The sequence below is a fragment of the Fundulus heteroclitus genome, chromosome 18 (genome assembly GCF_011125445.2).
Source record: "Fundulus heteroclitus isolate FHET01 chromosome 18, MU-UCD_Fhet_4.1, whole genome shotgun sequence".
NCBI lineage: Eukaryota > Metazoa > Chordata > Actinopteri > Cyprinodontiformes > Fundulidae > Fundulus > Fundulus heteroclitus.
In genome coordinates, this window is record NC_046378.1 from 22,097,834 (window position 1) to 22,113,174 (window position 15,341).

The 15,341-nt window shown below is 37.3% G+C and overlaps 1 protein-coding gene and 1 long non-coding RNA gene across 2 annotated transcripts; both read right to left on the reverse strand.

Moving 5' to 3' along the window:
- Positions 1–1,833: 1,833 nt before the first annotated feature.
- On the reverse strand, positions 1,834–7,638 carry LOC105936539 (galaxin). The gene is made up of 7 exons (XM_021324011.2): positions 7,540–7,638; positions 6,981–7,115; positions 6,660–6,830; positions 6,184–6,229; positions 4,008–4,056; positions 2,173–2,323; positions 1,834–2,007 (listed from the first exon to the last, which is right to left on the reverse strand). Exons 2-7 carry the CDS (start codon positions 7,084–7,086, stop codon positions 1,874–1,876), a joined length of 657 nt encoding a protein of 218 aa, XP_021179686.2. The 5' UTR covers positions 7,087–7,115; positions 7,540–7,638; the 3' UTR covers positions 1,834–1,873.
- A 5,008-nt stretch (positions 7,639–12,646) lies between these two features.
- Positions 12,647–13,997, reverse strand: LOC118566656. Its single transcript, XR_004933187.1, has 3 exons — positions 13,812–13,997; positions 13,698–13,730; positions 12,647–12,680 (listed from the first exon to the last, which is right to left on the reverse strand). It is a non-coding gene; the product is annotated as an uncharacterized LOC118566656 (long non-coding RNA).
- Positions 13,998–15,341: the final 1,344 nt, after the last annotated feature.

Below are 15,341 nucleotides of genomic sequence, written 5' to 3' on the forward strand. Positions count from 1 at the left end.
TTATGAAGAACCAAGCATTTGGATTTTGAATGCTTGAAAAACTTTATTCAAAGAAATCAGTGAGAATACCATGGCAAGCATCATGAGTTTCAGAAGAACTTGCTTATTCATACAAGACAGTGAAACTGAGCTTATTTTTGGACAACCCACATATTGACAATTTGGGGTCACAGTACATCCATATCTTTAGACTGGTAGAGATTCAAGTTTACTGCTGTAGATTTTGTCAAACATTTGAATTACTGGTAAGGCAAGGCAAGGCAAATTTATTTGTATAGCAAAATTCAGTACAAAGACAATGCAAAGTGCTTTACATGATTAAAATACAGGAAAATAAAACAGAATATAAGCAAGTAGGAATAAAATGTAGAAACAAAATAGAACATCAATAAAACAGTTGGACTAAAAAAGTTGAACTAATGCTGTTTCAGTAGAACAGTTTAACTAGAACAGTCAAAAGCAGTTGGTACTTCCACAGTGGGACAGGGGAACATTGTAAAGGTGGGTATTGCATTCTACACAGTGCAGATAAAACACATTTGCAATTATTTTTGTTGCAACAATTTGAGTTATTGTCAGAATTTGCTGTTGCCAAGAAAGACAGAGAAACATTTTGGTTTACAGTGCAGCACTGACATAACTTATAGTTGCTTCTAGTGTAAAACATATTTGAATTTAAAGCTATGGTGTCATTGCCCAGAGGGTTTTTTTTTTTTTTTTTTTTTTTTTTTTACCACCAAGGAATGTCCAGTTTTAAACCTGTGCTAGGCCTGCTAAGCACCAAAGAATCAACTAAACAGAGTATCAAAGTAAAACCTATGTGTTTGTGGCAACAACTCCTACCTGACACATAAGAAACAATCCTTTTCCTCAGGTTACAAGAAGACAAAGTTGTGTATAAAGTATTTTAAACTGGCATTATTTTACATTGTAATGGGCCTAATATTGGATAAAAATGATAAACCTTATTATTACTGACAAATCAGCTTAGCATTACATTGTTTATATTTAATATCTGCATATACATCAGATCACATTTGATCTTTTTATAGCATAATTTATTTAATTATTTACCATTAATGATTAAATTTACTATCATAGTAAGACTTTTGTTTATAGCCATGTGAACAGGGATTAATTATTTTGTTTGTACACAGAAGTTGGATTTTCCAAGTCCCCAGTCAAAAAAACAACATAAACTTCCCAGAAGCTTCAATTTTGACTGGGAAGGTTAGAGCTTATTGGTAAACTTATAATGAGCTCTTTTAACTCGGCTATGATGTCTCTCCCAGCTCAGAGTTTTCAAGCTAAATCAAAGGCATTATTAGTCCCACAGATGCAGCTGGTATTGTAAAGTGTGTTCACATTATACACATATAACATATACACACATATATATATATATATATATATATAGATATATAGATATATATATAATATATTAGATATAGATCTATATATATATAGATATAGTATAGATCGGTGGTATAGATATAGAGATATATATATATATATATATATATAATATATATATATATATATATATATGTATATATATGTGTGTGTGTGTATACATATATATACATATATATATATATATATATGTGTATATATCTATATATATATATATATATATATATATATATATATATATATATATATATATATATATATATATATATATATATATGTGTGTGTGTATGTTATGACACAGTGGTGGTTCTTTGGCTGTCAAAAAACTAGTTCTTAGCTATATTTTTATGAAACTGGCTTAGCACTGTAAAAATGTGATGGAAAAAGCAAACTTAAGATGAAGCTAGAGTACACTAGTAATTCACAGTTAATTCATTTATCCCTTAAGAAATGCATGTGCTTAGTTTTTGGAAACATGCACAGAACACGGGTTTTCATGATGTTGAGCTGAAGAACTGCAGCAGACATTTTTTTTACACATCGTTTCAGCACATTGCGGCTCGAAGTTATGTTGTCCAGAATAATCAATGAACCCTGAAAAGACAGAAAATCAATAATTTTAAAAATTAAGCAAAGTTTGCACAAAAATATGATGTTCTGCTTGGGATTTGAAACAAAATTGACAACAGAACCTAATCACGTTGAAGTAAAAAAACAGTATTTGTTCTTGTAACACAAAATGTGGGCAAAACTGATTACCGTTGTTGGTGTATCTCAGTTGTTGAATTGGACGCAGCTTTTCTGCATTGCAAACCCACAGAGCAGGGTTGTAGTAGTGGTGACCACAACATTTGAAGCCTTCCTTCCCATGGTACACCACCTCTTCAGCCTCACTAGCACAGCAGACTTCCTGTTGGTAACATGGAGAAAGTATTCTTGTGAGGGACATTAGCAGCCACAGGATGTAAATAAAAGAAAACGGAAACTGAATTAAAAACCAAGAAGCACGCTGCAGTGTAGTCTTTGGCGCTTTTTTTCACAACTGTCTCTGTGGTATTGGCTTGGGCCTGTCTCCTTGGATTCTGCCCCCAACACATGTGGTTTCTCCTCCAGATAATCTGATTCACTTCAACAGTCGAGTGGAGACAATTAATTTCCCCCTGCTTTTAGTCCTGGAGTGACATTAAAAAACTAGTCCATGCATTTGTTACTTCAAGGCTGGACTATTGTAATTCCTTACTATCAGGAAGCCCTTAAAGCAATGCACAAAGCAACACACTTTGCTCTCAAACCACAGGTTTTGTGGTGGATTCAAGAGTTCCTAAAAGTAAAATGGATGGTAGATCTTTTAGTTATCAGGTTCCTCTCACGTAGAACTAGCTCTCAGTTTTAGTCCATGAGGCCCGGTCTTGTTTTAAGACTACGCAAAAAACATCACTTTTGATAAAGCTTATAGTTAGAGTGGCTAAGGTTATCCTGAGCTACCTCTGTAGTTATGCTGCTGTAGGCTTCTAGAGGACATAATGACCAATTTCCCTCATTTTGATACAGTCTCCTACTATTCTCCAATTTTGCATTAATTATTATAATGGAAATGGCTGAGCCACTGCTGTCAACTACTTCATGTTGGCCATGTCTTCTAGAGTTTAACCCTTTTTCTCTTCAACACATAGTTGTTGGCTGAGCTTTTGCTACAACTAACTGTGCTCTCTTTCATCCTCTTGACCTGAAAACTGACTCAGATCTACTTAGCTGTGTTTCTTTCCTAGATAAACCCACCTATGGAGCTAGTCTGCCATTACCATGTCTAAAATAGAAAACACTTGTGGATCAGTGCTTCTGTTTTCGTTTTCTTTGTATATAATCTGTCTTTTCTAACCCCCAGGCAGGCGAGGCAGGTGGACATTCACACAGACCCTGATTATGCTGGAGGTTTCTTACTGTTAAAGGGGAGTTTTCCTCTCCACCGTTACTTCATCCATGCTCAGTATGAGGGATTGCTGCAAAGCCATCGACAATGCAGATGACTGTCCACTGTCGCTCTACGCTCTTTCAGGAGTGAATGCTGCTTGTCAAGAGTCGATGCAATCTGCTGGGTTTCCTCAGATAGGAAACTGTAAACTAATCTGTCTCTACGATTTGATAGACTTGACTTTGCAAAGTGTCTTGCAATGGTGTGTTGTGATTTGGTGCTAAATAAATAAAATTGAATTGAATGAATTGTATTTTAATGTGAGATAATGTTTGCCTTAAGCATTTATTGGTGTCAATTAACCGGACTTATGTGTTGTACAGCAAAGGGACCTAAACTAGGAAATATAAATCACTATAACAATAAAACAAGATAAAACAATTAAAAAGGCATAAAAGTATTTCAAAAATCATAAAACTAAATATTTTCAGCGCAACACAAATTGTCTGAGTAATGCAGAAACTATTAGTTAATGACCACTACTAACGAGATCACCGGAAGGACAACATTAATGACCCAAAAAACAACAGTTAGAGGCAAGAGATTTAGAAAAAAGGCTTACTTTATACAATCATGAAAGGGAATGAAATTTCAAAGTTAGAATAATCATTTCAAACTTTACCTCGTGTTTTAGTTCAACATTCTTACTGCACCACCTTTTAACACCACCCCTATTATTTGAGGAAGGGAAAAAATAAGAAATTATTGAATTTCAAATTGGAATAAAAACAAGAAAATTACAAAACCAAATGGTGAAATGCTACCCTGAGTTGTTCTCTTATAACTGGCACAAAAAAGACAAAGGTGCGGTATAAAAACTGTGAAATCATGGTACATGGCAACTGAAGATCGCAGAATAATAGACACTGTCTACAACAAAGAAAAACTAAGGGATTTATATATACTTTTAGCAGCTATTAGCAACTTTAAAGGGGTTTAATGCCATACCACAATCAGACTAAACGGTCATCCGCCACCGCCACTCTTCAGTAGAGTTAATTTCATCTGAAACATGAATTTACATCTTACCCTTCATTCAACAGTTATAATCAAAAAGAAGAGTTATAATCAAAAAGACAGCATTTTTGCTGTCTTTTTGATAATTTTTTTTGGGGGGAGGGGGGTCAACCTCTCAGTCCTCCTGGTCTTACTCCTTTCTCTGAATGTTGACCTGAACACACAGCCTCAGAGGAATATGGCTGTCTTCCGACATTTAAAATAGCGTTCAGGTTTAATTTTTAACATTTAATTGTAGACATCTGTGCTTTTACCTCTGATTTACAAATTTAATAGCACCTCTCTGTGAATTTTTTTCAAAGTTTCTTTGCTTTTTCTCCGTGGCTGCCATGTCACCATGATGAAAAAAAATCAGCTGACCCATTTTTAATACACATTAACGTTCCTGAGGTGCTTTGCTTTAACCAAATCTGGGCGTGTATGGGAAGAACCTGAGGAGCAACCCAGTATGCAAACTTTCAAGTATAGCTGTGATGTTTTTTTTTTTGTTGTTTTTTTTTTTTTTTTGGGGGGGGGGGGTGTAGCCGGACGCCATTTTTTTGTTCTTGGCGTTCATACACATTTAGTACAGATTCAATGCAAAGTCTTAGAAATGAGACCCCTGGTCTGGGGTTAGGACTTCCAGATTAGCCCGGGGTGGTGGAGGGATATGTCATGATCTCCAGGAGTTTGATTCTTTTTAGTTTTAGGTTCCTCGGGACCTTGCATTGCATCAGTGCTTCACCTTTTTAATGTTGTTTAGTGTGTAAGACTCTGCTCCTTCCTTCTTGGCTTATCATTATTTAGTATTCTTTTTATTATGGATTTACCGTTTTTTTCATACCAAGTCACACTTTCTTTCATAGTTTGGCCAATCCTGCAACTTATAGTTGGGTGTGACTTATATATCAAATTTAAATGGTAAATTATACTGACCAACAGGAACCAAGGAGTAAACATTACCACATATGCTCATTAAAGCAACAAAGTGTTGAGTGGTGCAACTCGAAGGGCCCAGACCGCGACAGATGTCTGTGAAGGTAATAGCAGCTAGCGCTAGCTTACAGGTCTAGCTTATAGTGCTGGTGCCTATCTCCAGCGTACGTACACTGGGCGGGGTACACCCTGGACAGGTCGCCAGTCTGTCTCAGGGCAACACAGAGGCAAACGGGACAAACAACCATTCTCGCACACACTCCCACCTAAGGACAATTTAGAGAAGCCAATTAACCTAACAGTCGTGTTTTTGGACTCTGGGAGGAAGCCGGAGTACCCGGAGAGAACCCATGAATGCACAGGGAGAACATGCAAACTCCATGCGGAAAGGCCCAGTTGGATTTGAACCCAGAACCTTCTTGCTGCAAGGCAACAATGCTAACCACTGCACCACTGTGCAGCCCATCATGTCATTCACCTGTGGTAATTACTCTTACCTGCCTTTCAATCTGTTTTCCCCCTTATATAACCCGCCAGTTTTCTCTCATCCTATGTAGGATCCTCTGTTATGCTCCCACTGAGTTTGCTCTGCTTCTTGCTTAGTCCCTGGTCCTTGACTTCGCCTATCCTGCCCATAAGTTTGTTATTTCAGTTTATTAAAAAAAAGTATCTTTCACTGTATCATGTGGCTCCCTAACTCTTGTCTGTATTTTGGTTCTGCTGCAACCACACAAACCCTGACAGAACGTGCTGAGCAATCACGACTGTTGGACCCTTTTTTGCAGTGTTCTAACTTCTATTTACCTAACAGAGGAATATCTGTTACATTTAGGTCACAAGTTGACAAGCTTAGAGCTATTACATACCCTTGAGATTGTCCCAGGTGTGAGGAATTAGATGCGAGCTTCTTCACTGAAAGGTAAACATGAAGGAAATGGGCAGATACTTAAAGGTAAATAAATTTTATTTTACCTTTTGCTTTAATAATAACAAGTTTCTAAAATTAAAATGTTCACAGTTGGCCTATTATAAAGTAATTACACCATTAGCTGCCCAGCATGACACTCCAACTATCTGGTATTGTGGAGCAATATTTTTTTAAATATTGCATGTCCTGTAGGTTTTGGCATGGAAGAGGATATTCGAGGAAATTCAAAACTGAACAAAACGCAATCAAAATTATTTTCCTAAAATCCATTTAAGGTGCATGATTTACACTGAAAAGTGCTACAAAGAGTTTCCGTATTGTATACCAGCTCTATCTTGCACCATGTTAAATACATACATATATCAGGTAATTATCACACAGTTATCTAGGCTGTTAAAGTGTCTAATAACTTACCACAGGTGACAGAATCGTTGGTTTTAAGCTGTATCCTAGGAAACATATCCTGACAGCATTCCTCAATTGAAGAGTCGAAAAGGCTTTCATAACAGCAGTGATGGTCAGGAGAAAGCCTGGTCAGGACCTTCTTTCCCCCACAGCACACTTTCTGCTTTTTATCATAAGGCTCTGTGGAAAAGATCCTTTGGGTCTTTAAAACACTCAAAATATCATGTGAATTTTAACACAGTTCAACCAAAAGTCTCTGTGAAAATGCATATGTATGTTATATAGTGAACTGTTTTTCCAAAACTTCCAAATGCCTCCAACTGCACTTACGTTTGTCACAGCACTTGGCATCGTGTGAAGGCTTGGGGCTAACCGTTAGGTTACAGCATATTTCATTAAGTGGGTTGTATGCCTGCAGCCCACAGCATTTAGACATCCTTTCACTCAGACCTGATGTCAGATTACCTGAAAAAAAAATCCAAAGGTCTATTGAAAATGCATACATGCATGATAGAGGTCCTTTTTTAGGAGAGCAAAGTTATTTCAAATATGTCCCCAAACCCAAGGTTTTACTATTTGTGCTATAACTAAACCTATGCTTTTGCCTCTCCGTAATTCATTACACTGCCACTGATATTAGGTAAACACTAGCCATGTTGACTTTCAAATGCATCTCAATATTAATATGCTGCAGACTCATGTGTTGCCCCTACGTATTTTGGGAGCAAACTGGGAAAACTAAAGCTGTCAGTGCTAAAACAAGATTTTATCAAGAGGAGGTCACCCTTAAAGCTTTTCCTGGTTTTATATGATTCATTGGAGCTATGAAAAGATTTAATTTGTAAGCTCTCGTGTTTCTAGCTTTTCCAGTCTGATATAAAGCCATTACCTGTAGTTGTGCTATTGACTCCACAACATGTGTCCTTGAAAGGATTATATGTTGACCCATTACAAGGGACCAAGCTCTCAGGCCCTGCTCCCTCAGAGGTTGTTCTGCAAAACACAAATAACAGTCATGAATTTTGCAACTGGTGTTTAATATTTATGGACATCACAGTAAAAGTGTCAAGTAGTTAAAAGAACAATGCATTTGGTTAGTAGTTTAAACACCGTTCTATGTTGATTTACTGCTCTTTGATGGACTTAAGTAACAAGACAATTGGCATGATTGGTGCTGCAAGTAATAATTACAGCACAAAATCCAAAACGCATCTTTGCAATGCCTTATGAGAAAACAGCTATGAACATCACCAGATTATAAGATTTTAATTTGATTCCTTGACCTGAATAAAATGTTAATAAAATTTCAGATTTTATCACAGTACAAAATTGCACTACGATAAACATTTAGTGCCATCTTAAGAAGTATTTAATATTATTGAAGTAATATTTTAGGGCATGGGGTAGCTCCAGAAGCTGTATAACCATGTCAAAAACAACAACATATTTTTATGTAAAAAAATTATAATTTTAACAGGCATGTGACAATCATGATGCACAACTTAACTGAAAAGAAGTATTTAAAACAAGAAATAACTTTTTATGATAAATACTGGAATACATTGTTAAACCACTTTTTAAATAATTGTCCAAACTCTTCTTCGGGACGAGTCTAACAGCATGCCACATCTTGACATGATAATATTTGTCCTCAATATCTACCAGCATCTCTGTGAATCCATCAGATAGTGTAAACATCTCTTGTCCATAGCCCTCTTCAGGGGACCCAACAGCTCTTTAGTTAAATTAATTTTGGAATCTGATCTGGCCATTCCAGACCTTACATTTCCCTCTCCAGTAGTAATTCTTTGATCAATTAGATGTACACTTGGACTTGTTCAAGACAAAGACATTTTAACATTCACTTGGAGGTTTTAGGTGAAAAATATCAGTTATTTAGGACCGTTCATTTGTTTTCATCCACCTTAACAAAAACGTCATCAATCTAAGGAAAAACAACCCCAGATCATGATGCTACTGTCACACGCAGAGCACAGCTTTAGAGCATGCTACTCCACAATTTTCCTCCTATTTAGCACAGTAAGATTCTTTCCTTTTCAAGGCAAGCTGATTCAGTAATGATTGTAGATTTTTAACTGTTTGTCTATTTTAACTTGTCTATGTTTTACTTGTTTATTATTTTAATTTTACAGTTAGTTTCAGTTGTATGTGTACAGAACTTTGTCGACTTTGTTCTTGTAAATTGCTTTATAAATAAATATGGTATGGTACTATAGATGTGCCTTACAGAATCTGTAACTTGTTTCGATTTAGGGATGTCTGTCTTGAATTGCTACTCCCATTGCTCATTCCATTTTGCTTCTGTCAGACTGTCCACTGAACTCTGGCAACATAGTCACCACATTTCCACTCCTTGACCTTTAATTCATTTTAAGGAATGTTTTCCCATCGGCCGTATGTTTTCTCTTTAACCATGATGATCAAATGAATGTGGTGAATACACATAGCATTTAAAAGAAATAAAAATTGAGTGCAAAGGTTGCCCTTCATTCTTTAACCCCTGGTGCTGGATTATGATATTCCCCATGTCGGGGCCTTTTCACATGGAAAACAGCACCAGTGGTTGGTGAATTCTGAAAGCCATTTAATCCTAAAAGAGCACAAAACAACAGGGAATATTTGATATATTCCACAAAGTGCATTTCCAAACTGTATTTTTGCTTTTCATATGGCTTTCGGAGTAATGGCCCCCTGCTTGCTGAGTGGTCGTTCAACCCATGTCAGTGCAGCACTTGTCTCATTGTGGATGAAGACGCACTTTCAGTCCTTATTTAGCATCTTCACACAGTCTTTTGCTTTTGTTTTGAGCATCAGGAAGTTACCTTCCAGCAGGCCAATGATTCTGAATATTTTAGAAATGCTCAGTTAGCCTTAAATCATGTTGCTGTTTCTAAGCTCCCATTATCATTTACTAATATGCTTTCCATCCATAATTGCACTAACAAACTTTCAACTAGTGATGTGTCAGTCATGATTAACCCACTTCTTTTGAACAGTTCTTAGTTCTTAGTTTTGCTTGAGTGTTGCTTGCTCCTAATTCTCTGCATGGACTTTACTTGATACTTTTTTAAATTTAATTTAAAGTGTAATTATTGGTTAGGTAACTAAATAATTCATAGCAACCGAAAGCTCGGAAGCCGAAGCTAAGGAAATTATGGATCTCATCAGCTGGTCTCTCAATGCCATTGATAAAATTTATGCGACTGGAAAGCAAAAGAACGGGGAGCGTGCCTGTCCCGGTGGTGTTTTTTTTGCGGGATACACCTTGGATCCGTGGGATAAATGGTCCACAGTGTGCCTCCCAATTCTCTCCGTCGAAGACGTGTATATGTTCGGATTTATGATTCTTGGATTTCTTCTTATTGGATTCGGAGGATTTCTGATGTATCAGCAACTTCAGAGACTGCTGGCATTGATGAGGCTGCCAGCGGCTCACGACGCAATCACTAGGGCGGTAAATGAACAGAACAATAAGCTTAATAAGCTGGCTGCGGTGGTTGGACTCAGAGGTGAGATGGGATAAAATCTGGAAGTAAAAACGCGAAAATAGCCAACTAATTTGGAATATTACACCCTGGAGCCAGTGATGAAAAGACTTTAAAGCCGAAGGAAAAGTGTTTCAGCTTGATCTCATAACAAAATGTGTATTTTAATCGGACTTTCCCACTATCTAAATTCTCCCCTGGTTGTTATGTAATAGTAATATCATCTCTATTGTCATTGAAACATACATTGAAACATACATTTAACCCATCACCCTAGGGAGGCAGTGGGCTGCCACTGTGCGGCGCCCGGGGAGCAATTGGGGGTTAAGGGTCTTGATCAGGGACCTAGAGAGCAGGCACTGGAGATCGAACCTGGTACTTGCATCCTTCTCTGAGTGCAATTGATTGATTGATTGATTGATTGATTGATTGATTGATTGATTAAATGAAAAAGAAGAGGGTGGGTAGTAGGGGCCGTGCTAGCCCAAATGATTGGTGCTCACCATGCCTGGACACACACACACACACACACACACACACACACACACACACACACACACACACACACACACACACGTAGAAAAATAGCAATAATACAGTATTTATCAATCTGTATCCACTTCTAAAGTTTTATGTTTTGGAAACTTTGACAATAAGTAAGAAGAGAAATTAAAATCTCTGTAAAACACTAATCCAATTTTGTATCAACAACATACTTATGGTAGCTACCATTAGTTCATTTTAGTTAGATTTTTCACTTGGTTGAATTTCTCTTGGGATAAAGTCTCTGTGTATCTGAGTAGATTTGACCTATCAGGAAAATGAATGGCCAACAAATTTTAAGTGGAATTAAAACAAGGATACAAATAAAGTACAGAGAGTAAAATGTTAAAGTGAGGAGTGTAATACAGAACCAGGACTCATCCTATGAATTGTTGTTAGAATAAGACCTATTTCTTTGACCTGTTTTCCCATGTTGTATTTGTTTTATAAAAACTATACAAAAAACACTATGGCCAGACTTTACAGAGGAAACTAACCCAGAGGATCATAAAATGTTTTGTTTTCCTGAGAAAGATGAGCAGAGGTTTATCAAAACCAAAAATACTCAGTCTGCAGAACATCAATTAACAGACTAACACTGCTGTTAAGAGTAAATCTTTTTGAATTAGGACAGATTTAGTAGGCTGAACTTGGGATCATTTCTCATGCCTATCATTTTTCATGTTTTTTATATGAACAAGATTTACTATTGCTTCAAATGTAACGTGAAATGATGCTTCATTGCGTTTTTAACTACAACAGTAAAAACTCTACAGGTTTTTTTCTATTTTCCTGTCAGCCACTACTGCGGGGCACTCACAGCTCCTCTGTATGCTGCGTAGAAGAGCACAGGCGTAGAAGCAAGCGTTTTGTTTCCCATTCATCATGTCACGACTTTCCCCCAGGCACTTGGTGCCCTACACGTAGTAAAGCGTCATGGGACTGTTCGTGGTGCACGTGGGCCGTATGAGCAACATACCCTCCTCAATGCTCATGGTTTGTTTCTTTAATGTTTATGTGGGCATGTGTGTGTGTGTGTGCACCTGGCTGCCATCAGTCACAGACTGTATGTTGCGGGAGAGAGTAGGAGGAAAGTCACGGTGTGCTTCTTTGCGTCACGTAATATTATTACGCTTGGGTTGTCATGGGACTGTTCATTTGTTCACTATTTTTCAGTTTAACCTGTTAATTTTCCTGTCTGTCAAAATGTATAGGGGTGCTGAAGGGGCGGAGTTGGATAGAGACGGTTCGGCACCATGAGTTGTGTGTTCCGTTTAGTCAGCTATTTGACTTGCATTGAACTTAATAAACCTGCCTTCTAGCAGCTCTAGATTGAGCAATAGTTGAAGTGCAAAGACAAAACATTTTCAGCTTTTTCAGGTCCGACCCACAGGGCTAGCTACAGTGTTGATCTTATTTAATGCAGATGGTTTTACTTTTGTGCTAATTTTACCCACTAATTTTACACACCTGTCTGTTAATGACCATCAATTTATGAAACACGTTTTTTAAACATATTTCAGCATTACAACTTTTTCTTCTTTTTTTTTCAGGTGCGACAGCGTCCTGTATCATAACCACATCTCTGCCGTTTGTAACAAACCAAACCGTGTCAAAATCAGGTCAAAAGTCCAGCGCGTTTATTTGGGCAAACAGCTTCCTCAGTACAAAAGCCCCATCCAAGATGGAGGCCGCGCTGAAACGTCTGTTCCACTAGGCAGCATTCTAGGAGCAGTGTGGGTGTGTGGATAACTGGATCTGGGTCAGGAGGATCGCAGCCCACACTGCATTCAATGTGAGCCCGGCATTAAAGGGACCGCATCTTTTGCTTTTGGGTAGGTACTAGTTCAGTCTAAACTGGTTTGGCAACAGAAACAGTCAGGCCGACAAACAAAAAACAAGCGAACAATTAAAAAAAATATATAACAAAGACAATAACCCACCCATTTTTCTGTTGCTTCTGCATTTGGTCTCATAAGCTCTGTAAAGAAAAGGCACAAGTCTGAGCAGGCAGGTGAACATGCAAATAGATTTTAAATAGAAACATTTTCAACTATTTGCATTAAGTGCGTGTGTGTAGCTCATTTGTGGTCACATTTGTGAGCGACAGCAGCAAATAAAAAAACATAAATCTCCATCATTAACCTCGTGTTATTACATTATAAATCGTCACTTAATAATTGTTACATTGCGTCATGAATATGTTGCAACTTAGTGATCTCGGACAACATAAATAGAGACGTGTTTCTCGGAACGTGTCTGACTCACAGCCACCAGTGAGTACATGTTCCCATCAATTAAGGTAGACTAATCCACAAGACATCAAGCGCAGCCACAGCCACCTAGGCACACCACATGACACGAAATGAGACGGAGGAGTGATCATCTAAAACGAGGGGGCACTGTTTTTTTTTTGTTTTTTTTTTTAACAAATCATCTTCTCGTTTCTCTCCAGTATTACCCTTAATCAGCCTGCTTCTCATAGAGACCAACTCTGCCTTCCACAGGAGAGTGACAGTTCTCTACAGCAGGTGCAGCGCAAAGACCCCTACAGGAGAGCGTCAACCTTTTTTTTTTCTCCATAACACTATCCAAGGCTGGAGCACAATGATATGTCTTCAGCATGACCTGTCTATTATGTCACCTATTAAAAGCACCAATTGGACGCACGTTAATTCATGAAATGCACCACAAGGCTCCCGATGTGTCCCCCCCTTAAAGCATCCATGTCAGACCGAACAAGCCAAACCCTGGTTTCCTCAGATTCCACTTTGATCATGGGATGAAAAGACATATGAAGGTCAAAGGACACCTACAGAGATCCTGTCCCCAGATTGACGTGTTCCAAAAATCTATTGGAAGATTTACTTTCACCATCAGCCATGAGTGCAGGGACAAAAATAGGTAGTACAGATACCTGTAGAGCGATGCAGATTTACTAAAAAAAAAATAATAATAATAAACTAGGATTTAAGTCAAATAGATAATACAGACTTACCACAAAATATCAAGAAGCCACACAGCAGCAATGCTGAAATGAAACAGGCATAATTATTTTCATTCTTTGTGCAATTTCTCTACATGTTCAAAACGCACAGCAAAAAACTCTTACCCAATCTGAGCTTGTGAAGAGAGAGCATCTTTACTCACATCAAACTTCCTATTGCTAGGATTAAGGGTACAAGGAGCCTTTAAAAGGTTGGAATGGCAAGTCCCACCTCTCACATGATGCCAGCCAAAAATATGGCCTTTATAAGCATGGAGTGTGTGTCCATACAGAGGAACAATCCTGCCATAATTAAAAATACATACAGAAATAAATTAAGGACTTAATAATATTAAATTGCTCGAAAAAGTAGCTGTTAGGGTTAGGGTTAGGGTCAGTGATTTGTGTTGTTTTTGTTATTATTACTAGCAAGAGAGAGTATATATATATATATATATATATATATATATATATATATATATATATATATATATATATATATATATATATATATATATATATACATACACACACTCACACACACAACATATTTATCACTACAACCTCTGAAAGTAGAGCCCCCTCGTGGTCTGCCACATACGCCACCCCCGATATCTTCCTCTTCCAAGCTGGGTGAAATCATTGTCCAGGCTCCTTTTGCTACACTTGGTGGACCTTTATTCTGTGTAACACAATATTAATAGGAATAGAAAAAATCATACTGTCAATGCAAAACTATCTTCTGGTTAGTTTGAGAAACAGCGGTTAAACTAATAACCTCTGGCGATTTTGATGAGTTCAGTAAATATTGCATTTTGCTATTATCCGTCAGTGAATATTTAAGTGTACTTAATAAAATAAACTTTTCACATGCTTCATTTTAATTTCTAGCAGATGGTTATACCTAAGATAGTTAAGGCATGACTTCAGGAAGTTGTTGTCTGGAGGATGTGGTCTCAGAGTTCTTCTCTGAGCTGGATGCTCACTACTTGTTTGGCAAGAAAGGTGGCATTCAAGGAAGATCTATTAAATGAATATCCATTACTCAGTTATAAAAAGAAAAAAAGAAAGGTTACGTGCAAACCTGCATGGCTTTGATCTTTCAAACATGCAGAGGTGTCAAGTAACAAAGTACAAATACTTCGTTACTGTACTTAAGTACACTTTTTAGGTATCTATACTTTACTCCATTACTTATTTTTCTTCCTACTTCTTACTTCTACTCATTACATTTTCACACAAGTATCTGTACTTTCTATTCCTTACATTTTTAAAACAAACGTTACTCGTTACTCTAGGCTTCAGTTTAAAATTTATAAATATTTATTTCACGTAATGTGCGCCATCTAATGCAGATCATTGGCGCCATCCACACCTAGTGAGAACTAGTGTAATTGGATGAGTCATACAACGCAATCACTCATTGGTTAGCTATTCTATAGCTATTCTCTTTTTCTCTCTCTCTTTCTTTCTCTCTTTCTCTTTCTTTATTTTCTCTCTCTCTCTCCCTCCCTCCCTCCACACACAAACTACATAGAATGTTTTTGCACCAAAGGGTATAGTTTACCTTAGGTATTTGATGGAACTCACACATTCATGTTCTGGCAGTTCTGCAGGCTTGAATACTACCTCTGTTTTGAATTGAATTCCAATAAA